The sequence below is a fragment of the Cucurbita pepo genome, chromosome LG11, assembly GCF_002806865.2.
Source record: "Cucurbita pepo subsp. pepo cultivar mu-cu-16 chromosome LG11, ASM280686v2, whole genome shotgun sequence".
In the NCBI taxonomy this organism is placed as follows: Eukaryota; Viridiplantae; Streptophyta; class Magnoliopsida; order Cucurbitales; family Cucurbitaceae; genus Cucurbita; species Cucurbita pepo.
This window is the reverse complement of record NC_036648.1, coordinates 1216403-1240739: the sequence shown is the minus strand read 5'-3', so window position 1 is coordinate 1240739 and position 24337 is coordinate 1216403. Positions and strand designations below refer to the sequence as shown.

The window sequence follows — 24337 nt, the reverse complement described above, 5'->3', positions numbered from 1 at the left end:
AGAAAAAACTAAAACTAGATGTAGTTTTTTTTTTTTTAATTTAAAAAAGAGTTTTTATTTTTAAGTTTAATATGGTTTAAAAAATATAAAATAAATAGTTTTAAAAAAACGCTCTTCAATTTTTAAAATTTGAGTATGGTTATTAACATATTTTTAAAAACTAGAAAAAACTAAAATTAGATGTAATTTTTAATTAAAACAAGTTTATAGTTTTATATTTATAAGTTTAAATTTAAAAAATGATATATTTATCAAAAACACGCTTTAAAAAAATTAAAATATAGTTTTCAAACTCTTTAATTTTAAAATTTTGAGTATGATTATTAAATATTTTTAAAAACTAGAAAAAACTAAAAGTAGCTTTTTATTATTAAAAAAAAAAATTATAGTTTAAAATAGTTTTAAAACAGGATTATTTTAAAAATGAAATGGGTATGAAAGCAGGATTAAAATCAATTAAAATAGTTTTAAAACACTTTAATTTTAAAATTATGAGTAGGATTATTTAATATTTTTTAAAAAATAGCTATCTATAAAAAAAATATATAATTTTTTATTTATAATTTTCTTTTAAAAAATGAAATGGTTATCAAAGCTTGAAATTAATTTTAAAATTTTGAGTATGGTTTACTAAAATATTTTTAAAAACTAGAAAAAAAAAAAAAAAAAACTAAAATTAGAGGTAGTTTTCTTTTAAATAAAAGTTTTAAAATTAGATGTAATTTTTTATTTTAAAAAATAGTTTTAAAAAACATTCCTTAATTTTAAATTTTGAGTATGGATATTAAAATATTTTTAAAAATGAAATGGTTATCATGTCATGAAAACAAAGCATATCAAGTAGCCTAAACAAACCTTATTACCTTGGATTGCTAGCTTCTTGCCAAGCCCACCACTAAAACATAGCTTGAAATTGTCAAAATAAAATGTTAATTGACATGTATTTCTGAGATTCAAAATCTCTATATTCTGCATACACAATTAATGTACTAAAAAATGATTAAAATTAATTTATTATAAAATGAGAATCAAACAACTAATTATCAACAATTAATGTACTAAAAATGATTAAAATCAATTTATTATAAAATGAGAATCAAGCAATACAAATTGACTAAATTCAAATGATTAAAATCCAAACCTAACTGAGCAGCAAACTTTCAAATTTCAATTATATAGTATTCCTATCACGCTATCATGATTCTATGTACAAGGCAATGGTTTTTTAGAGGCAAAAATCAACAAGGCTAATTAGAGAAAACGGCTCCAGCTGTACAAAATAAGAAAATAATTTCTAACCCTCTCCCCAGTTAACTAACCTCCCACCTAACCAAGGTAGACCCTTTTCTCACTTTCTACCATTTTCAAAGAAATTGTGGATAAACTTCTAAATATTCGTGCAAACTGTGCACAGATATCTAAAAAGGGAGAACTAATAATAGGGATACAAATCAAAACAAAATGAATCGAAGTTAGAAAATATTTCTTTTAAGAGCCTACTCTTTTTCTAACTTTGTCTACCACCGAATTTCAATGTGGTGAATTTGAAATTACTTCCAAGAGGGAGACCCAACTACGAGAAGGAAAATGATCCAACTTAACAACTAACTTATGCCCAACTCCTAAGTTTCTCATCATTGCAATTAAGTCCCATAAAGAACGTTAAGATATGATTCAAGATCTAAGAACATAACTAAATTTTCAGAGCAAAAAATAAAATAAAATAAAATAAAATAAAATAGTATTACCTACAAATTGAAGGTGGCAAATAGGCGTGTTCTCCTTTTCAAACTCAAAGTGCTCAATGATTTTTCCAACAATACTTATAGTAACAAGCGTGCTTAGAACACTCACAACAAGCAAGAACAAGCAAGAAAAGGGGTTACAGGATCTCCATGTCTAAGCCTCTCCACACCAAAACTTTACCTCTATAACTACCATTAACGAGGAAAGAATAACTCACGTTTCTCATACAATTTCACATCCACATCCTCCGTTTGTGCCCAAAACCCTTCTTTTCCAAATAAAGAAAAAAAGACAAAAGAAATCATAACTAAAAAAATTCTTTTTCCACTTCACTAGCAAACAAAGAAACGCTATTCTACGAAATAAATACCCCCATGATTCCCTTCGAAGTCAATTCTCTCCAACTCCACTTACCTTTTCTCCCATGTACTTTCAAAGGAATTGACAACAAAACAGGCTATGTTTAGTCTCCATCCAAATAACAATATTCGAGTTCTCTTGAGGAACAACTTCCTTATAACCAATCTCCTTTTAAGTCTCCTCCCTCTCCTCAACACTCTCACGATCAAAGAGACGATTTTCAACATTGGACCACATAGTTCTCAGCTTCTCTTGAAGCTTTTTTTTTTTTCCTCCCATAATTGACTGAGCATTCAAGCTTTTTTAGCTCTCATTCTACCTCATTGTGTCCCACCCCAACTTTCTTTTTTCTTTTTTCTAGAGTATTCGGAATCTCGAGGGGATTAGAAAAGGAATAAGACTTTCAACTAACAGTACATTAGTCAAAAGGTCTCCCCCTGCCCCTATACCCATGGCATTAGGACAACTTTCGCCAAGAGAATTGGCAGGAGCATAGGGTAAGGTCCACTCAAAAACTGGAAAGGAAATAAAAAATAAAGACGAAAAACCCAAATCTAAAAGACCCAACTCAATCAACATACTTGCTTCCAGAGGCTCATGATCAATTGATAATTGACCACAGAGTGCAACATTATTGCAACATACATATTATACAACAATAACTAGCAATAACCCATTTATAAACATTTGATGTAACAACCCATTTCCCATAATATAAACATACTTACAGAGTCCGAGCAAGTTACCTTAATATAATGGCACTAACAATGGCTTAGTTTGGGGTAGCAGCCACAGACGAGACCATCGACTCAGATCCACAGGTATTGTTGCCCTTGCAGATTAAGTAGTAGCCATTTTCTCCCCAGTTTTCACCCACGCATGAAATTCCTCTTACGTTGGTCTGCAGGAAAATTGCATCGACTCCAACAGCAGCGGTCTAAGATAAAGTAGAAAACTAAAAAGGAAATGGTTAACAAACAATGTCTACGTTAAAGAAAAGGCCCAAATCATTAGCTTCAGTTTTTCACATCACCAATGAGGTTTAAAGCAGGTTGAGAAATCAAATAACGCATTTAAAAATTGATGATAATAATGGAGAAGAATTTCATTACTAAGCTGAAGGGCCATTCTTGATCAAGTTTGCTGCACTTTGGTCGGCATCTTTATGCCGCTTTGGAATTTGCAAGGGCCACGATACCTCCCAGTGGAAGGATAGTCCTCCTGTCGCTCCAATCCACCAGCTTTAAAAAAAGTACTCAAAAGATGAGTTCATCAGTCCCCCATCGCGTCGCATGCACCAGCTTCCTCAGGATCACACTGCAAAAGTCTACTTTTTTACTTTCAAATTTTCACTGATGACACTGATACTGTCATCTTAACTATGGTTAACGAGAAATTACTCAGAGAGGTTACTGATAATGTCATGAATATCTGGAGGTCGATTATTAATTGATGAGTTCTAAGTTCAAGCAATATAATAGCCATCATCAAAATGTGTTGTTAAAAACTTATTTTTTAATCAAAATGGAAATGACCCTTTCCCTTTTCTTTTCTTTTGTACAATAACGTAGGAATTAAACTTCCAACTTTGAAAAGGTATTCGATACCATATCTACCGTACTATGTTATAAATCAGCTTAATTTCTACAACATAAAAAAATATCATAAAATCTTATTTCAATGGTTTTCGTTATCTTTTAAGGGATCGTATGCTAAAATTTGGTGGTCAGAAATGCATGTGATGAACTTAACGTTTTGATATTCGTGTTCCCATCTCAAGGTCCAAGAACCATACTATCCAAACAACTACATACAAAAATTTGTTTCCCAACAAAAAAAAATTGTCAAAATTTTAGTGGAGAGAGGGCAGAAAGAGTATTTTCCAAAACAATAATAATAATAATAATATTGTAAGAAGATTAGTGGAGGGGGAGAGGAGACTTCTCCCAAAAATATATAAATAAAGAAATATAACAATTTGTAAAAAATATAGTGGTGAGTGCTAGTGGTAGAAATTTCTAACTACTCGATCAACGTGGGAGTTAGAACTCAACTACATAAATAATGGAGTGTTTTGATATAACCCATCTAAATGACAACCCCGTAAAAAAAAAAAAAAAAAAAAACTCTTNACTATTGATTGATTCATGTTGAATTCGTTTAGACCAACTAATTTGAACTAAAACATCTGTTCAAATATTTGTCAGTTTAATTCATTTCAACAACAGTAACACTATATTTCGAAGTAACTTCATCTTTTTCTTGCAATTCAATAAAGTTTGGGTAGCTTTAATAGGATTTGTGGTTTCAGCATGGACAACAAAATAAATAATTTAATTCTATTCCTATTTTTAGTTCAACTAATTAAACTATAAGAGTATTTTTAAAATTTTAATTGAATTTCAAATGTTGAAAGTAATAACTTTGTAGAACAGATTAAACGTTTAAATTTTAGTCAAAATTTCAAGATTATATTTAGAAAATAGGAAACAACCAAAAAGCGTCAGGGTCAAAAATCACCCAATAAATTCTCTATAATTTTATCATAAACAAAAATAATATATTAATTTTCAAATAACATTTCAAAGATAACTTCCTTGTAATCTCTTCAACAACTAACATAAAACAAAATCTTGTGATGTCTTTATATATTTCTTCAGAATTTCCTAACTTCAAAAATAATTATTCTTCTCTTTTGGAAAAGATAAGAACAATACTAAATTATTCATTTGTCGCCGACTCCAAATTACCAAAAACGTCGATGTGTTTCCCATTTGTTACATAAAATGATATATAGTTCATAAAGTAGGGAATAAAAATTTTCCTCTAAGAATTATTTTTAACTTTAATAAATAAATGAATTCTACTAACATTTCCGCTTGAAATAAACGGAAACAGAGAGTACGAAATCATTCCTTAGTTTCGCAAAGCAACAACAGTTTTTCAACATGACCTGAATAGATTCTCGTTGAAAAAAGAAAAGAAAAGACCTGAATAGATATAGGTTCATGCCGTCCTTAGAGAGAAAAAACAGATTTGTTCATGGATATATCATTTCATTGACTTTGAAAAAGATATATACAGATCATTATACTGTTCTGACCATTAAAAAAACACATCAAACTTACAACTGTTTTTCTTAATTTTTTTTGAAGTTTCGAAATCTAATCAAATTTTAAAAAAGAGACTAGAAACCTACTCTAAAGTAAATTTTAACTAGTTAAAACTATTTTTATATATAAACTTATTTCCAATCATGCTATTGAACATCAATTATGATCATGTATGAAAAATAATCAAACATAAAATTGATTTTGAATTAATAAAGTCATATTTTAAAATGATTTTAAACTTTCACATAAGAACTATTCTGTTTCCTATCACAATAAAGGAAAGAAAGAAAAAACATACAGTAGATTTTAAGACAAAAAGTAGGAGTAAACCAGCACAGTTTCTAAAAACAACAGGTTATAAACCGAACCTCAATTTATTTTATTTGGTTCGACTTTTGCAGCAGCAGGCTAAGGAGATAGAAAGAGGATCGTAGTAACAATTGCAAATAGAAACAAAAGGCAATAAATCCAAGGCAGGAAAGGAATGGAACGAACCTCATGAATCAACAAGCTGTTACTCACTCAAAGACCAGCGCAAGCCACGTGAATCCTAAACGATACAGAACACAGACAATTCTCTCAAAAAATAAGAAAGCAAAATCGGAAGTTCAAATACTCGACAGACTTGAGAAAACTTTCCGAAATAACTCATACCTGCTCTTTGACCAGCGGGACGGAACCGTGGTAACGTCAATCGAAGTAGGAGGCTAGGTCGCCAATAGGAAGGATCGGAACCTTCTGAGAATCGGCAGAAAGACGGAGCCGATTCACTCCGACGAAATGTGTACGGAACTAGGACTCGGTGAGATCGGATAACCACGTGACGCCATGGACGGCGCCAGGATCGAGCTCCTGCTGGTGCTTGGCTCTACGGAGGTAAGCCTTGAATACACGGAACCTGTAATCGTGCTCCTCATCAATGGCGTAGGCCTTTCCGAACTTGAGTTCGGAGTTCTGGAAGTTTTTTGCTAAGCGGTAAGGAGACGACTTCAAGGATCACAAGATCTTCGTCCTCGCTGTCGCCGCCGTACATTAGATCGGAAGATACGTCGTAGGCTACCGTCGCCGAAAGTAGAATGGTAAAGAAGAAAGCGATTGCAGCGAGCCGCTCCACAGAGACAGTGACAGAGTGAACGGGGATCTGAGATATTATGGGCTGTACGTATCGATAACAAATAAAAGGAGAAATATCGCGATGAAGCGAACGACAACTGTACTGCCACGTTTCGGTTTCTTATTGGCTCATTTCCGTGAGCGCGAAAAAACTGCGACGGCAATGATCACTAGGTTAAAATAGCATTCTTATTCGAAATTTATTTTAGTTATTTTAGTTTGTAATTTCTAATTAATAATTAATATATATTCTTCGGTATTTAAATTTAAGTCTCACATTTTAATAAATCTTTTAAGATGGTACGGCTCCCGATTTACAAACCGTTGAACTAAAATAATAAATAATAATAATAAATAGTCTCTCATTTAATGTCATCCCTAAAATATTTTGATACCAATTGTTGTAGGGTCGAAACAAAATCGATCTTACTCACACACCCACAAACATAAATAAACAAAGAGACACAAACATTTGAGCGGTTCGAAGATAATAAATTATTCTACATCCACAAGTGACGACTAATCTCAAGAATCAAACTATTTACAAAGTGTATATCTCACACTACAAAGTCTCATTAAGTAAAGATAGTCTCAAATGTCACCAGATAAATACAAAATGACACTCAATCTCAATGTTCTTCGCCCACATGATTCATGTACCAATATGATATAATATACTAATATGTGAGATGAACCAAATGAATCCAATAGATTTATGAATAGAGGTGGGAATGTACCAAAAGTATTCATGAAACAAATCTTCACTACAATTTAAACACATAGTTCAGACATGCTTGATTTCCATATCTCGAATGGTCAAACCCTTGGTCGACTCGGCAGCTGGATGTCGGTTCTCAAAGATGCCTCCGCCACTGGTTCTGCTGCCACCGGTGGTTCTACACCGACCCGAGCCTCCCGACCGTCGTCGTCTTTCATTATGAAAATAAGGGAAGTGGCGGAGGCTCTAATTCTTCTCCATAGGGTGGCTGAGTAAGAGTTATTGAGATAGAGTTTGAATGTTTGGTTGCGAATGAAATAACGGAAGAAATAAAAGGTGAGAGCGAAGATGGATACAGAAGCAGTGATGAGAAATAAGCTGCTAAAATAACTGAGGTCAAGGCTGGAAGAAGACGCCTCCGAGCCGTCGCCGTCGCCGTCGCCGCCGCTGCCAAATTGGAAGCTGAGGCTCTTCCCAAACCACTTCTCGTTTATTTCGTTTATTTTCTTACCCTGAACCACTTTCAACACAGCCTCCGACATATCATCAACCAAAGATGAACCTTTTGTGAACGCCTGCAGTCAAACCTTATGTTTTACCAAATTCCAGGATAATTTTTAGTGTAATTGTAAACTTCACCTACGAACCCCTATGATGTTGTCTATTTTGAACATAAGTTTCGGTGATTTTACTTTTGATTTCCCAAAAAAAAACCTTATAACAATAGAGATATATTCTTACTCGTAAATCCATGATCAACCCATTTAAATTAGTTAACATGGGACTCCATAGAGCCTCGTTTAAGGCCTATGGAGCCCTCAAACAACGTTCACCTTATAAACCCATGATCAACCCCCCTTAATTAGTCGATATGGAACTTCATAGAGCCTCCCCAAGGCCTATGAAACCCTCGAACAAAGTATACCTTATAAATTCATGATCAACCTCCCTAAATAGGTGAGGGAGTCCTCAAACAAAGTACACCTTATAAATCCATGATCAACCTCCTCTTAATTAGTCGATGTAGGACTCTATAGAGCCTCCCCTAAAGCCTATGGAGATTTCGAACAAAGTACGTAATTTGTTCGACACTTGAATCACTTTTGACTATACCTATAAGGCTCACAACATTAGTTGCAGCCTATTGTCGAACAACCTTCCTCGATCACTTACTTAAAAGCCTTAAAAAAATTGTAAGAGAAATTGAGAGAAAAGTACTTACAAATCCAAAACCAGCGCTATTGTATTGGGAACTGCCAATGAAATAGATACTCGGATATCTTGCAACAAGGAGCTTCATGTAAGGGATCTCGTCAATGACAGCATCAATGCCGCCATTGCGGCCTCCTTTAAAGAAGAGATCATGAAGTTCAGCAGTTGACGCATAAGGCACCAAATTTTTTATCCCTAAGAACTTCAACGTATCGTAAACATATGACCCCTCTTGATATCCAATACTCAAGTTGTTTCTTAGTATCTGACTCATGTCGGTGACCGGTTGTTGGAGTTGCTGCACCGTTAGCCACGACGTTAAGCTCGCTGTGTAGCTTTGAGTTAGGACGAACACCACGAAGAACCATATCGCTATCACGAACCTTGCTAGATTGCTGGTCAATTTCTCCCCTGCGTCAAAAACAAATTATATTAATTGAAAACAGACGCTTCGACTAGAGAGAGGTTTAGTTATTACTTTGTGCGAAGACCATGGTGCTGAAGGAGAACCAAAGACTCGTGCCGATTTGTTGACACAGCGAACCGGAACGAAAATCTTCACTGTTTTTATGTTCGAGAATCCAAACGACAAAGCCCATGAAGACGAAGAAGCAGAAGCTTGTGACCCAAAGATCCCAAGTCAAGGGCTTCAAGAACAGCCATGCATGGTTCAGCGAGTCATGTCTTGCACGAACCACCACTGCGATTCCAGGTTCCGTAAATGGCGAAGTAAAGTCCACAAACGCAGTTCTGCTCGCTAATATTGTTATGTCTCCAACCGCACCATCATATGTCTGTCCAAAAACATCACCATATTAATTTACAAACTTAGACAGCAAAAATAAAAAATAAAAAAAATATTCATATATTTTTTTTCGTATGATATTATCCACTTTGAGCAAAGCTTCCCGAAAAGACCTCATACTAATGGAATTCCTAGAGTTTCTCACGATCATTTCCTAAATTAGTCATGTGAGACTTTCATCATCGGACATCTCCCCTTAATCGAGGCTCGACTCCTTTGGAATCTTAGTCATTTTTTAGACTGACTTCGAGGAGGTTTGACTCCTTTTCTTCTGGAGTCCTTTGTTCGATATTTGAGAATTTACCAATCTATTGGCACGATTAAGTTTAGGACATGACTCTGATACCATGTTAGACGAACACGACTCTCCACAATAGTATAATATTCACTTTGAGCATAAGCTCTCATGGGTTTGTTTTGGGCTTTCCCAGAATGTCACAATGGAATTAGTATTCCTCACTTCTAAACCCATGATCATTCTCTAAATTAGGCTAGTAGAACTTTTATCATCCAACAATAATTCTTAAGTAGTTAATATGCCATTATTTCTTTCAATAAAACTGGACAGTCTGTACCCACCCCTTTGGACACTTCCATAATCAAGTTGTCGTACGATGAAGGTCCGTACCAAACAAATTCATGTGGAAGAAGATAAGGAAGCTCATTAACAGCCGCCGTGAATATATCTAAACAGTATCCGAGGATGTTGGGGACCTTGAGGACGGAAGGCTTAAAATCATTATTCAATGGAACTGCGATCTTCAGTATCTTCCTTGGATTAAACGGAACCCATCCCTTGGGAGGTTGAACGGAATATCCAGGCCAAATAATAGGCTTTAATGTACCATTCTCCTTAAATCCAGGATCCCAATGTTGGATGATGGAAGTCCGACATCCGAATGATCATGGGTTTATAAGTGAGGAATACTAACTACATTGGTATGAGGCCTTTTGGGGAAGCCCAAAGCAAAGCCATGAGAGCTTATGCTCAAAGTGGACAATATCATACCATTGGTATGAGGCCTCGGCACATAATTCTTTACTCCCAAAACCCCCTGCATCGAGCTGAGACTTGAAATGGGCAACGAATTTAAGCCATTTGCCGTGGCTTCAGTAATAATCCAAGCATAGCCTTTGCTCATCAGCCCAAGTTCATCGGCCATGGCGAAGACTCGAGATGCCAAGCTAGGAACCATGTGGACAACGAAAACTGTGGCCTGATTCAAACTCAATATCTCAATCTTTTCTCTAATTTGACGCTCAGAAGCTGCGGGGTCGATTCCGTGAATGTCGGTGTGGACATTGTGTATCTGTAAAGCCTGGATGAGATCAGTGACAGTGGACTTTCCAAATTATTGGGACCTCGGATTTCTCAGCCAGTTGGATGATGTGGCGAGCCTGGAATGAACTTTCTGGCCCTATTATGGCTTCTACTTCACTCTTCTGTATTAGCTCCGACGCTGTTATTTTGCCCAACACAAACAAAGGAGCTCATAGCTTAGACTTTTTTAAAAGGCTTCGTACCAATGAAGAAAGTATTCTTTGTTTATAAATTTATGATCATTCCCTAAATTAGTCGAGGTAGAACTTTCATCATCTAACACCTCCTCTCGAACAAAGTGCACCTCCCCTTTGGAGTCTTAGTCATTTTTTACTGCCTTCGAGGAGCTCTGACTCTTGAAGTCTTTTGTTTGATATTTGAGGATTTACCAATTTATTAGCATGTCTAAGTTTAGGGCATGGCTCTGATACCAGATAAACACTACTCTCCACAATGATATGATATTGTCGACTTTGAGCATAAGCTCTCATGACTTTGTTTTCGGCTACTAATTTAGGGAATGATCATGGGTTTATAAACACAAAATACTTTCTCCATTGGTAGGAGACCTTTTGAGGAAGCCCAAAGCAAAGCCATCCGAGCTTATGCTCAAAGTGGACAATATCATGCATTATGAAGAGTCGTATTCGTCTAACAAACCCAACTATTCAATATTCAAATGTATTTCTTCACTCTCTGTATATAATTAATTAAAGTGTTAAATGAAACTTTTAAATAAGTTAAAAATATATATTTGAAATAAATAATAAGGTAAGAATATTTTTAATTTATTTTTGAGTTAAAGTATTATTCAAAGTCTCAGAAACTTTTATTGTTTTTTTTTTATAAAAAAAAAACATAAATCTTATAGACATACAGAATATCTAATATTTAGGTGAAAGAAAAAAAAATACAAACCAAGAGGAGAGACAATAAAATTAAATGTGAAATAAAGGTTAAAGTATATTTTAGTCTTTATTTGAGTAAAAAAGAGAAAAATATAAAAATGAAAATCAAATAAAAGTTCAAATATTGTTTTAGGTGTTACGTTCTATTCCAATCTTTATACTTTCCATTCAAAATAATTAAATTTTTTTAATACAGAAAAAAATATTGTATAGTTGTAGTTCTAAAATTTATAAAAATAATACAACATTTAAAAAAAATCAATAATAGCAAAATAATGAAATAAAATTCAAACCTCAATAACCAAAATAATATTTAAATAGTTAATGGAAGGAATTCACCCAATATGAAAATAGACGAGAGAGATAAATTATACCGTTACCTAAATAAGGTCGAAAATTGAAATTATATTTTTGTTCGACACAAAATTAAAAATATATACACTTATACACCGCCTGCATACACACACATATATATATATATCTATACCTCGATTGGCGGTGAGAACAAGATCATCCTCAGAGTCCACGACGTGAAGAACGATCGTGGCGTTGAGTTGCGGATGAGAAGCATTGAAGTCGGAGAGCGCCATATTGATACAACTCAAACTCATCTTCCCAGCCCAACTGCTTAAATCAAGAACCACCCCCACATTCACCACCGCCGTCGTTTTCTTCTCTGCGCCGTACGCCGTCCGCCACAGGACAACCACCACCACAAACCCTACAAACAAGTCCCTCCAAAAACTGCCTTTTGGCGACTTCATTTCTAGCTCTCAACTTTCAACCAAACACAAATGATTAAATAACCTCCGTCTCCCTCGCTCCATAATTTCTCGGAAATATGATATTTATTCAAAAAATGGCTCACTCTCCAAATAAAAAAATTACGGGTCAAGCCCATTTATTTTTAGAAACTCGTTGACGTGTCAATTTCATTTTGAATTTTTTATTTTTTATTTTATACTTTCCTTTTCTTTCAATTAGTCAATTCAAATTTTAAAATAATAAATTGAGAAAGACGTTTGAAATTGATATTATCAAAAAAATGGTTGAAAAAATTATTCGACACGTGGCAGTGTACTACTGGTGGAAAATCATTCGTTTAATTTCATTCGCTTCTAAAGTTGTTACTAATTCAACTCCGTGTTTCTTATATACATGTTTTGTGTATCAAGTCAATGATATTTCGGAGCCATAACTTAAACTGGAAGTCAAGGCAAACAAGACTTTAATATTAAAGTCAAGTCAATAATAAATGTTAATTAAAAGAAATTAACAAGCGACACAAAAACAAAACAAAAACTACAAATCTTCTTCGATGTTTTGACATCAATAATTTTTCCTCAACTTATAATGAAGTAGGAGTTCAAATTTTTTAGTTCATCTCCGTTGATTTTTAAGATTGTTATTGGTGTCTTATTTATTCAGATATGTTCGGATGAATATTGATATTAGATTATTTTACGAACAAATCTGAACAAAGAATAATTACTAATTTTGCACGAACTTTTACAATAATTTTATAAATTTAGGACGAGATAGACCGGAAAAACATAAGAAAAAAATTGCATATTTGTTTGGTGTTTCACATGCGTGCTTCGATACTTAAGTAAGGAATAGAAAAGAAAACGTAGCAAATTTTGGTTTTTCGAGAGTGAAGACTTGGTAATTGAAATGTTCATGGGGGCATTATCGTCTCCCATTTTATTACACGTCCTAACAAAAAATTATGCTAAAGATCGAACATTAAACTATGTAGTTCAAATGTATCAAATTACAATGATGAATGAATTTGAAATTTAAAAACTATATAACTGCTTTTGCTCGACGCTAGCGCATTGCTACGAACAACAAGAAAATGGTGGATACTTGGAATGAAAAAAATTAGCGGTAGTTGCTTCTTCTAATTTGACATCCGCAAGATTTTCTCTCGGGACAAACAGGAGGGGAGGATCGACCCATTTAGTAAAATTTTGAAGAAAAACTGTATTTGTCCTCCATAAAGGTTTCGAGCTTAGGGGGAGGAAGGGAACCTCGAACATCTCGAGCATACGGTCCAACTAAATAACAATAGAAGCAAACCCTCATTTGATTCAAGGGTTTCTCCAAACCCGGCCAAGAGCCGGTCAGCCCAATAAATCACGTATCAGATCACAAAAAAGTCAAAATTACATCAGTTGTACGATAATCTTCTGGTACCGATTGCATAATACCAAAGCTCCTTTCGACCACCACCTTCCGGACTTTTACGTCACCGTCGTCTGAAAAAAAAAGAACAGAGTTACTGAAATCCGCCGACAGATAGAGAGAGTGATTTTGTAATTTCGTAGATATGGAAGATGAGAACGGCGGCAGCGGCGGCGGCGGCAGTAGCAGTGACTGATGAAGTGCCGGTTGCTGGTCGCTAAGTCGTGGCAGTCTCATCCTCCATCTGATCCTCTTCCTCTCGCTAAGGTCATTCTATCTCTCGATCCGATCCGATTCAATCCGACGAGTCCTCTGCTCTCCAGGTACCTTTGATTTATGACCTGTAACCGATGCAACCAGTAAACCACGAACTCACAATTAGTGAAAATGTGGCCATTAGCCTCTTCATCCTTTCTTATGGTTGGGACATATCTATGGCGAGGTTTTTATGTAAACGTAAACAAAATAGAAAATAATAATAATAATAATAAAAATGTAAAGAGAGGTTTCCACACTTAACCTCTCTAATTGACGTGGGATCACTAGTACACTCTAGTGGGGACCACTGTCCTTATAAGCATACCACCCATATTTAGCCTTGATATCATTCGTAGATATTGTTTCCTCTCATTTATTACATATCGTCCTCAGCCTCAGGATTTAAAAATATGTGTCATAAGGAGAGATTTCCACACATTTGTAAGGAATATTCTATTCCCTCTCCAACGGAGATTACACAAAAGCAAAATCATGAAAGTTTATGTCTAAAATGGACAATATCAGTTACAAGTGACAAAAAAAATTTATTATTGTCGATTTAATTTTAATACTTTATCTTTAATATTATGTTAATCTATACATTAAAAAAAATTATATATACGTGACGATTATGTTTTAACAATTTTAAAAACGAAATGTTAACAAAAGAGACTAAATAATTATTAGTCTTCTAGTTTTAAATGATACAAACTCTAAAATTCTATAAATTGATTTTTTTTTTCTTATTAACTTCAAATCGAAAGGAATTTAAATTAAAAAAGACCAAGGCAGGAAAATATATATAGTTGTTGCTTAGAGAATGGAAGGTGTTAAAGCAGGCGGCCGGCCACTTAAGTAACAAGGGAATCACACTAAAATTCAAATATATTGTGCCGTTAGTCGCCGTTTCTCATCATTTTGCGCATTTCACTCTTAAAAACCATGCTATCTCTCTCATACATCGTCATGATAAGATTTTTTTCCCCTTTAGGACGGAGACTCTTTTTAATGTATATCGATATAATATGATATTGGTGGAAAAATAATTCAGGTTCGGGTTGGAGAACGGGTGGCTAATTGATTTGTCGATCGGTAGGGACAGCTGAACGTGACTGATGAAGAATATTGAGAGCGAAGAGATTCAAACTCGTAATCATCAAATTCTTTCTACTAATTAGTTTTGGCCAACTATATTATATTCGTGGGAAAGGAAATTATTGGTAGCCTGGAAGTGAAAGTCCAGAGAAAACGCGTTTTAAAATCTGGGAAAACCCGAAAGGAAAAGTCTAGTGAGGACGCATTTAAAAACCTTGTGTAGAAGTCTCGAAGGGAAAGTTAAAAAATTACAGTATCCCCTCCTCTAACCGATGTGGTATAACAGATCAAGTTTACCGTCCACGTTGGGGTTTCCCTCAAGGTTTTTAAAACGCGTATGCTAGGGAGAGGTTTCCACACCCTTATAAATAATGTTTTGTTCTCCTCTCAACCAATGTGAGATCTCACAATCCACCTCCCTTTGAGGCCCAACGTCTTCACTGACACTCGTTCCCTTTTCCAATCGATGTGGGATCCCCCAATACACTCACCTTCTGAGCCCAACATCCTTGTTGGCACACCGCCTCGTGTCCATTCCCATTCAAGGTTCAGCCTCCTCACTGGCACACTACCTAGTGTCTGGCTTTGATACCATTTGTAACGGTTCAAGCCTATCACTAGCAAATATTGTCATCTTTGAACTTTTTCATTCAGGCTTCTCCTCAAGGTTTTTAAAACATGTCGGGAGAGATTTCCATACCTTTATAAATAATGTTTTGTTCTCCTCCCAAACAATGTGAGATCTCTATCCACCCCCCTTCAAGGCCTAACGTCTTCACTAGCACTCGTTCTCTTCTCCAATCGACGTGGGATCCCCCAATCCACTCATCTTCTAGGCCCAGCATCCTTATTGACACACAACCTCGTGTCCACCCCCTTCAGGGCTCAGCCTCCTCGTTGGCACACTACCTAGTGTCTAGCTTTGATACCACTTGTAACAATCCAAACCCACTACTAGCAGATATTGTCCTCTTTAGACTTTTTAGTTCAGACTTATCCTCAAAGTTTTTAAAACGTGTCTGATACCCTTTACAAAAAATGTTTCGTTCTCCTCCTCAACTAACATGAGATCAAACAATATATATTAGTATTTAATTTGCATGGATTATCCCATGATGAAAACCCCTTCAAACATATCATCATTTCTAAAAAATAAAAAGACGTTGAAACGTTGGAGGGTGTCATCGAGTGGGCGTTTGAATACAGCAATATAATGGCCAGACGAGAGAGGGGGTTTTGTTTCAGATTATGGGCATGAATGGGCATTGATGTGCCACTCCCCACTTGCCTATTTCAATTAAGAATATTCCAATTCATCCACTTCCCTCAATTGTGTAATTAAGGCCACTGTTGAAAGGGACCAACTGGGTAATAATGCAGATTTGTGTTAATATATTCCATTGCCATCTTCTCAACCATGCAACTTGGACTCAATTCTCAGCTCATTGGCATTTCGTCGAATGGTTTACAGGCATCTGCTTTTCCCACCTTTTTCTTTCTTCTCAACTTGGAGAAAGTCACGTGGATTCTATCTATATCCAAGGATAAACTTAAAATTATAAATTTAGACTATAGTTTAATTATGTTATGGGATGTTTAAACGTAGGTTTGTGTGATAATAATAACAAAAGAGATAGATACGGTCTTATGATTCGATTTTCGAGACTTTGAATCTTGGGTTGTAAATTAGAATCTATCGTATAAATTTTATAAAAGTTAGAGTTTCTAACAAGTGAAAAAATGAGCTCAAAAGACACGCATCCCCTAGAACGAGACGCTATGTATGATGAAAAAATTACCAAAATGTCCCTAGAACGAGATATTATGTATGATGAGAAAAATTACCAAAATGTTCTTAGAAGGAGATGTTATGTATGATTAAAATGACCAAAATGCCCCTAGAAGGAGATGCTATGCATGATGAAAATTACCAAAATGCCCTTAGAAGGAGATGTTATGTACATGTAAAATTACCAAAATACCCCTAAATGAGACTTACGTGTGATAAAAATTACCAAAATGCCCCTAGAAAGAGATGTTATGTACGATGTAAGATTACCAAAATGCCCCTAGAAAGAGATGTTATGTACGATGTAAGATTACCAAAATGCCCCTAGAGTTCCCACACGTCTTTATAATGAATATAATTAATAGGATAATTGGAAGAACTAAGCTTTAGTGAATTGTGAGCTAATTAAATATGTTTTAATTCAGTAGTTTAAAGATCAAAAGGGTCAGACTCAAAGAACAGTGTATACTTTGTTGGTTTAGGTTTATATACACTCCGACATCTTAATGCTATAACCTTTCAACACACATTTTTGCAGTCAAAAAGATGAGAAGAAAAAAAAAAATCATATGTAATGATGGCTAATGCACTATACTAGATTTACTTGTCGTGTAACGATCCTATTTTTATTATAGGATCGGATCGTTATTATATGTATGTCGTGAACGTTTTCAACTAATTCAAGGAAAAGTAGTTATCCTTCCCCGTCTTTAATAAACAATAGCTTAAACATAATCAAACATACTATATTCTTGTCTAAGTGTAATAAATCAAGACCACCATTAGTATCCGTCTTGATTCGTTATATATCGTCGTCAGTCTCACAATTTCAAAACGTGTATGTTAGGGAGAGGTTTTCACACCCTTATAAAAAATGTTTCATTCTCATCTCTAACTGATGTGGGATCTCACAATCCACCCTCCTTCAGGGTCCAGCGTCCTCTCTAGCACACCGCTTTGTGCCTAGCTCTTGTATCATTTGTAATGGCCCAAGTCTACTGCTAGTAAATATTGTCCGCTTTAACCCGTTACGTATCGTCGTCATCCTCACGATTTTAAAACATTTCTGTTAAAGAAATGTTTCTATACCCTTATAAAAAATATTTCGTTTCCCTCTCCAACCGATATGGTATCTTACACTAAGACCGAGCTATAAGACATAGAAATCATGAACTAACTACAAGACATCACATATAACATACATCATGCTTGTTGGGGCGGGTTAAATTCATAACTGTCTTGTTGGTGCGTAAATAACTATCTAATTCTAGCACTTCGGACATGTTCCACAACAACTTACCTCTTTTAGGACCAACTGCCCTTAACTTGTCGGCCAATGAACCTAGCCAATGCTTGCTGACTCGATTGCTTATTGGACCATTAACCAATATTTTTGCATTAACTTGGCAGGAAGGCCCAATTGTGTGACGTCTATTTTCAAAATTCTAACCCAAGTTAGATCAACACGACTCTCCACAATTATATGATATTGTTTACTTTGAGCATAAGCTTTCATAGCTTACTTTACACTTCCCAAAAGGCGACATACGAAGGGAGATAATATTTTTTTATTATAAATTCATGACCATTTCCTAAATTAACAGACGTGGGACTTTCATCTAATAATAATATTCATATTTTCACAAAAGTTTCGAGAAATTTATAAAATTTTGAGTATTCTTTAAAAAATAAATTAAAAAATTATTTAAATTAATAAATAAGTACTTAATCACACCTAAATAAAGTGGTGGATTATTTATATTTTTAATCAATAAAAAAAAACAATTATTCTATGATATTATTTATGGAATCATTTAATTTGTGGTGTGGAATATCCTCTCTCCCTTGTATTATACAAGGCCCACCACACTAGAATAAGTGGGTAGAGATATGATCATGTCGATGTTACATGTTGGCGACATTATACCAATTGCTCCTAAATATTATAATAAAGTTTTAATTACATATTTAAATTTCGTAAAGTTTCTTAAGCTATAGTATTGTTCGAACACAACCCGTTATGACAATAAATTGAAAAATTAGTAATACACGTGAGTACAATTTTCTATTATGCCCTTAAATTTTAGCGTATATAAAATAAAAAAAAATATATTAAATTGATTTTCATTGTTAAATAGCATATTCCAAAATTTAAAATAATATATATGTCACCCAAATGTGAAACATGTAAACTAAAGGGTTTGAAAAAATGAAGAAAAAAATATATTTGCATTCAATTTGGTTATTGATTTTGTTCCCTAAAATGTAGAAATCAGCATGCAAATTTAATTAATCAATGTCTATAATTCTCTTATTAAAAACATAATTATTGCAAATTATTCATCTTTTTTACTTTAAATCTCATCAAATTAAATTTTTATCTTATGTTAAAAAAAATTATTAAATTAAATATTAAGAAAGTACAAGTTCAAAAAAAGCCAAACAAATAATAAAACTAAAATAGTATATAAAATTATATTCTAAAATTGAGTTTTTCTTTTTAAAAGAAAATTATTATAGCTGTCGGGCGTGCGTGTGAGACCCGATTCATCCACTACTGGCTTGGTCGGACCGGTGTCTAAACGGTTCATATGGCGTTCAGCTAAACTGAATATTAGTTATAATAAGAAAAAAAAAAAAATTCCCTGAAAATAAGGATTATTTGGTGAATTGCCCATTTTCTATAGCTAGTGCCCCAACATACCCAAGTGGTCAATATATATATCTATATCTATATATATATATATCTTTATATATATATATATATATATAATATGGTTTTAGAATTAAAATTATTATAAATATACATTTTTTACCTCCAAAGTTTACATTAAAGTATGTTTTGGATTATGAATATATCATTGAACATAATTCTATTAATTAAAATATTAATATATACGTACTAAAAGTTAGAAGGGTTAAAAAGATACATAAAATATATAAATTTTAAAATTTTAAAATTTTAAAATAATTAAGACATTTTTTAAAATATTATGGGGCATGCATGAGAGTGCCACCACCCCGCTCGTGCGCACAGCGCTATATATATATATATATTAATGTTTCCTCTTTCTTTTGTTTTGTATTTATCTTTTCGACACCGGTTCTCGCTGACACACGGTTCGATGTATGGCTTTGATATCATTTGTAACAGTTTCAAGCCACCCCTACCAGATAATGTTCTCTTTAGATTTTTTCTCAAAATTTTTAAAACGCGTCTATATTAAAGAGAAGTTTCTATACCTTTACAAAAAAAAAAATGTTTTGTTGCTCTCTTCAACTAAGGTAGGATCTCAGATATCGATGGTTGGATCACGGGTCCTGTAGATTGCCATGGGCGGTTGTCTTATCAAGGTGTAGAGTTGATTAGAATGTGGGAGACAACCCCAAAACAAAATTCAACCTTATAAATAGTATCAAGAGACCCCATCATCCATTTTGTCCCACATTGGGACCCCCACAATTCTTTCCCCTCCATATTTATACCTCTTCAATCGCCCCCTTCTTCCTCCCTCATCCATCTTCATCACCACCTCCTCCTTCTTCTTCTTCCTTAAGCTCACCATCCATGGCGGACACAGGCTCCGTCTCCGACAGGAGAATGTCGTGTTCTATCCCCGAGAGGTTCCAGCTCCATGCTGCCATGTTAGCCTTGCAATTCGGCTATGCCGGCTTTCATGTCGTCTCTAGAGCTGCCCTCAATATGGGCATTAGTAAACTCGTCTTCCCTGTCTACCGAAACGTCATCGCTTTGCTCCTCCTCCTTCCCTTTGCTTATTTCCTTGAAAAGTAAGCTCATTTTTAATAAATATAATATAATATAATATAATATAATATATATGACGTGGATTTTTGTTTGGTTTGGAACAGGAAGGATAGGCCTGCACTCACTCTTAACTTTGTCCTTCAGTTCTTCCTGCTCGCTCTCGTTGGGTACTAAAATCAAGAACTCATTTTTTGTTTTTTTTTTTTGTTTTTTTTTCCTTAAAAAAATAGAATAATGATTGGGTTTGAATGTGGGCAGAATTACAGCCAATCAAGGGTTTTACTTGCTGGGTTTGGATAACACTTCCCCAACCTTTGCTTCTGCTATTCAGAATTCTGTCCCTGCCATCACTTTCCTCATGGCTGCGCTTCTCAGGTAATAACCCTAATGGCTCCGACGCTACCCGTGCTAGTAAATATTGTTCTCTTTGAACTTTTTATTCGTGCTTCACTTCAAAATTTTTAAAACACGTCTGTTAGAGAGAGGTTTTTACTGGTTTCTACGTTCTTATAAAGAATGTTTCGTTCTTCCAAACTTATATGGGATCTCGCAATCCACCCTTTTTGGGTCTAACGGGTACTTGTTCTCTTCTCCCATTGATATGAGATTCCTCAATCCATCCCCTTTGAGATCTAACGTTTTCGATGTGTCCAACCCTTTTGAGACTCAGCCTCCTCGCTAGTACATCACCCGATGTCTCGCTTTGATGTCATTAATAATAAGCTCAAGCCAACAGCTTTAAAGATATTGTCCTATTTGAACTTTCTCTCGAGGATTTTAAAACTAGGCTGTTAGGGAGTGTTAGATGAACACGACCCTCTAGAATAACATGATATTGTCCACTCTGAGCATAAGCTCTCATAGCTTTGCTTTGGGCTTACCCAAAAGGTCTTATGCCAATGGAAAGAGTACTTTCATAGGCTTCAAGCCATAAACTTAGGCATGTCAATACAATCCTCAAATGACAAACAAATGACTCCAAAAGAAAAAGGAGTCGAGCCTCCGACCTCGAAGGCATAGTAAAAAATGACTAAGACTCAAAAATAAAAAGGAGTCGAACCTCGATTAAGGGGAGGTGTACTTTGTTCGAGGGAAGGTGTTGGATGAAAGTCCCACATCGGTTAATTTAGAGAATGATCATGAGTTTATAATCAAATAATACTCTTTTCATTAGCATGAGATCTTTTGGGAAAGCCCAAAGCTAAGCACGAGAGGTTTTGCTCAAAGTGTACAATTATAACATTGTGGAAGGTCCGTTGATCTATCAGGGAGAAGTTTTTACATGTTTTGTTCTCCTCTTCCACCACCGAACTACTATAAACAAATTATTATTTTCCCATCAGGATTGAACAAGTGCGACTGAACCGGAAAGATGGGATAGCAAAGGTGATGGGGACTATATGTTGTGTGGCCGGAGCAACGGTGATCACATTATACAAAGGGCCAACCATCTACAGCCCGGCGACGAATGTGACGGTGCAGGGGACGGCGGAGACGGCGGGGATGCTGATGGGGCCAGGAATGTTCCCGTCACTAGGCGACGCAAAGGGCAAAAGCTGGACCTTAGGGTGCGTGTACTTGATCGGGCACTGCTTGTCGTGGTCCGCGTGGCTAGTCTTGCAAGCACCGGTGCTGAAAAAATACCCAGCTCGCCTCTCCGTCACGTCCTATACTTGCTTCTTTGGCCTCATCCAATTCTTCATCATCGCCGCCGTGTTCGAGCGCGACGCTCAGGCTTGGCTCTTCCACTCTGGCGCCGAAGCCTTTAGCATCGTTTATGCGGTTCGTATTTTTAGTAGTTCTAAATTCGATTAAATTAAATTACGTAATTCATTTTTAAATTAAAATTTTTTGGTTGGTGCGTTATTTGCAGGGGGTGGTGGCTTCGGGGATAGCGTTTGCCGTACAAATATGGTGCATTGACAGAGGTGGCCCGGTCTTCGTTGCCGTCTACCAACCGGTTCAGACCTTCGTTGTCGCTCTCATGGCTTCCTTCGCTTTGGGCGAGGAGTTCTACTTGGGAGGGTTAGCCCTCCTTTTCTCCCTCCCTCCATTTAATCTCAACCGTTCATCATATCTCATCCAATCAACACGTTACCAACGAAATTAAAATTTTAATGACTTATTTAAAATAAAATAAACATTTAAGAACCTATTATATATTTTTTAAAAGTTTAATAAAATTATTAAGTTTTAAAAAATAATATAAATATATGTTTTTTTTAAGTGGTGGGAAGACACATTGATTAAGCATGGGATTGGATGTACAGGATCATAGGAGCTGTGCTGATTATATCAGGACTGTACCTTGTACTGTGGGGCAAGAGCGAAGAAAAGAAGTTCTTATTGGAAAGGGCAGTGATCCAGTCTGTCCCGGACCATGGTACTCGCAGGCCAAGTGGACACATCAAACCGTCTCTTAACCAGCCACTTCTTCATCCTACGGCTGACAGTGTTTGACCTGCCTCTGAAAAACACTCGAACTTTTGACTACCTAAAGACACGTGTCCTTCCTTCATATGTCAGAACAAGCTTCAGTTCAGTTCAGTTCAGTGTGTGTTCTTTTTAAAAATTTTACTTTTTGGTTGAATATTCGCACGCTTACTTTATCTAATTAGGAGAGTTTTTTTTCTTTTTCTTTTTTTCTTTTTTGTGTTTAAAAATTAATGAATGAAAAAAAAAAAAAAAGAGAAGAGGAAATGGAGGGGCCAAGGGTATGAATGTCATTATCGACTGTTGTGGGGACGGCAGAGCCCGAAACTGCCATTTAAAAAAATATGTTTTGTAATAGAAATGTCTATTTAAACTCGAAGACTCTTAAATAATTATTATTATATATAAATATATCTTATACGTAGAAAATTCTAGTTCAAAAGTGAAATGGAGTAGGGAGCGGATAAAATTTTCTCTCTATAATTCAATGGGACACATTAACGTATGCACGCTCACCCCATCCCATTGATACCCGCCAATTCCTCATGTGAAATTTTCGTCTAAAACCCGTAAAAATAAATGGAGATTTTTGTGAACATAAAAATTAAAATAGGATGTGAGAATGAGAACAGAAAAGACATTTTTGTCCCTACCCTGTCGAGTAGACATCTCTACTAATAGCTTAGCTATTACGATGACCGAGTCTTTCTTTTTAATATCTCTTTCGTTGCACCACATAAACCAGGTTCGAACCGAGTGGTTCATTGGGCTGAAAACAGAGAGATTAGACCATGATTCCAACAGGACACTCGCACACTACGAATTAAACCCAACATAAGGACAGACTATGTTGTTCTTTGGGGGACCTGTCTTTATGCAGACCGTTATCCGTTCCATGACAACACCAGGTGGGACACATGGGGGAGGTTCTTGGATAGAAGTGCAGCTTATCAGCTTGGATTTGGACTGCTGCAGGGAATCATGAACTAAAATAGTATAAAATAGTATATGATGCATCGTCTACCGTTTTTGACTGGACTGTTTTAACCTTTTGAACTGCCTTGTTTGATGATCATATTTCATGAAATTGAGCCACTTAAGGGGTCCATCCATTAAGTTCGGGAACAAAACATTATTTATAAGAGTTCGCTAGCAACCGTGTTTTAAATTACGAAATATTTCTTTCAAGAGTTCGCTAGCAACCGTGTTTTAAATTACGAAATATTTCTTTCAAGGATTTATTTAAAATTCGCACGGATAGTATCAGAGCCAGACACACAGATTGTAAAATCCCACCTATGTCGTGCTGGCCCCAAAAAGTGGATCATGCTGGCCCCAACAAAGTGGTGGATTGTGAGATCTCATAGAAAACAAAGCAATTCTTACGGGAATAGAAAGTGAATAATTTCAAAAAAAAATGAAAATTAAAAAAGACAAAATCTACGGGAGCAATTCTCCCCGAGGATAGAAACTAGAAAATTTTTAAAAAGACACTATCTACTAGCGATAGACT

At 35.3% G+C, this 24337-nt stretch overlaps 2 protein-coding genes and 1 long non-coding RNA gene across 4 annotated transcripts; 1 reads left to right on the top strand and 2 right to left on the bottom strand.

Moving 5' to 3' along the window:
• Window positions 1-997: 997 nt before the first annotated feature.
• LOC111804986 lies at window positions 998-6359 on the bottom strand. Of its 2 annotated transcripts, XR_002816592.1 has the most exons (4): window positions 5874-6359; window positions 5715-5769; window positions 3219-3423; window positions 998-3061 (listed from the first exon to the last, which is right to left on the bottom strand). It is a non-coding gene; the product is annotated as an uncharacterized LOC111804986 (long non-coding RNA). The 2 variants fall into 2 exon arrangements; XR_002816591.1 differs by having other exon boundaries at window positions 998-3423.
• Window positions 6360-7148: 789 nt separating this feature from the next.
• Window positions 7149-12060, bottom strand: LOC111805475 (glutamate receptor 2.8-like). Its single transcript, XM_023690583.1, has 7 exons — window positions 11784-12060; window positions 10405-10527; window positions 10077-10334; window positions 9647-9939; window positions 8741-9056; window positions 8273-8673; window positions 7149-7625 (listed from the first exon to the last, which is right to left on the bottom strand). Exons 1-7 carry the CDS (start codon window positions 12058-12060, stop codon window positions 7149-7151), a joined length of 2145 nt encoding a protein of 714 aa, XP_023546351.1.
• Window positions 12061-20119: 8059 nt separating this feature from the next.
• On the top strand, window positions 20120-23203 carry LOC111804961 (protein WALLS ARE THIN 1-like). The gene is made up of 6 exons (XM_023689807.1): window positions 20120-20414; window positions 20496-20558; window positions 20650-20766; window positions 21735-22173; window positions 22265-22416; window positions 22662-23203. The coding sequence occupies exons 1-6, from the start codon at window positions 20194-20196 to the stop codon at window positions 22849-22851; spliced, it is 1182 nt and encodes a 393-aa protein (XP_023545575.1). The 5' UTR covers window positions 20120-20193; the 3' UTR covers window positions 22852-23203.
• The last annotated feature ends 1134 nt before the right edge of the window (window positions 23204-24337 follow it).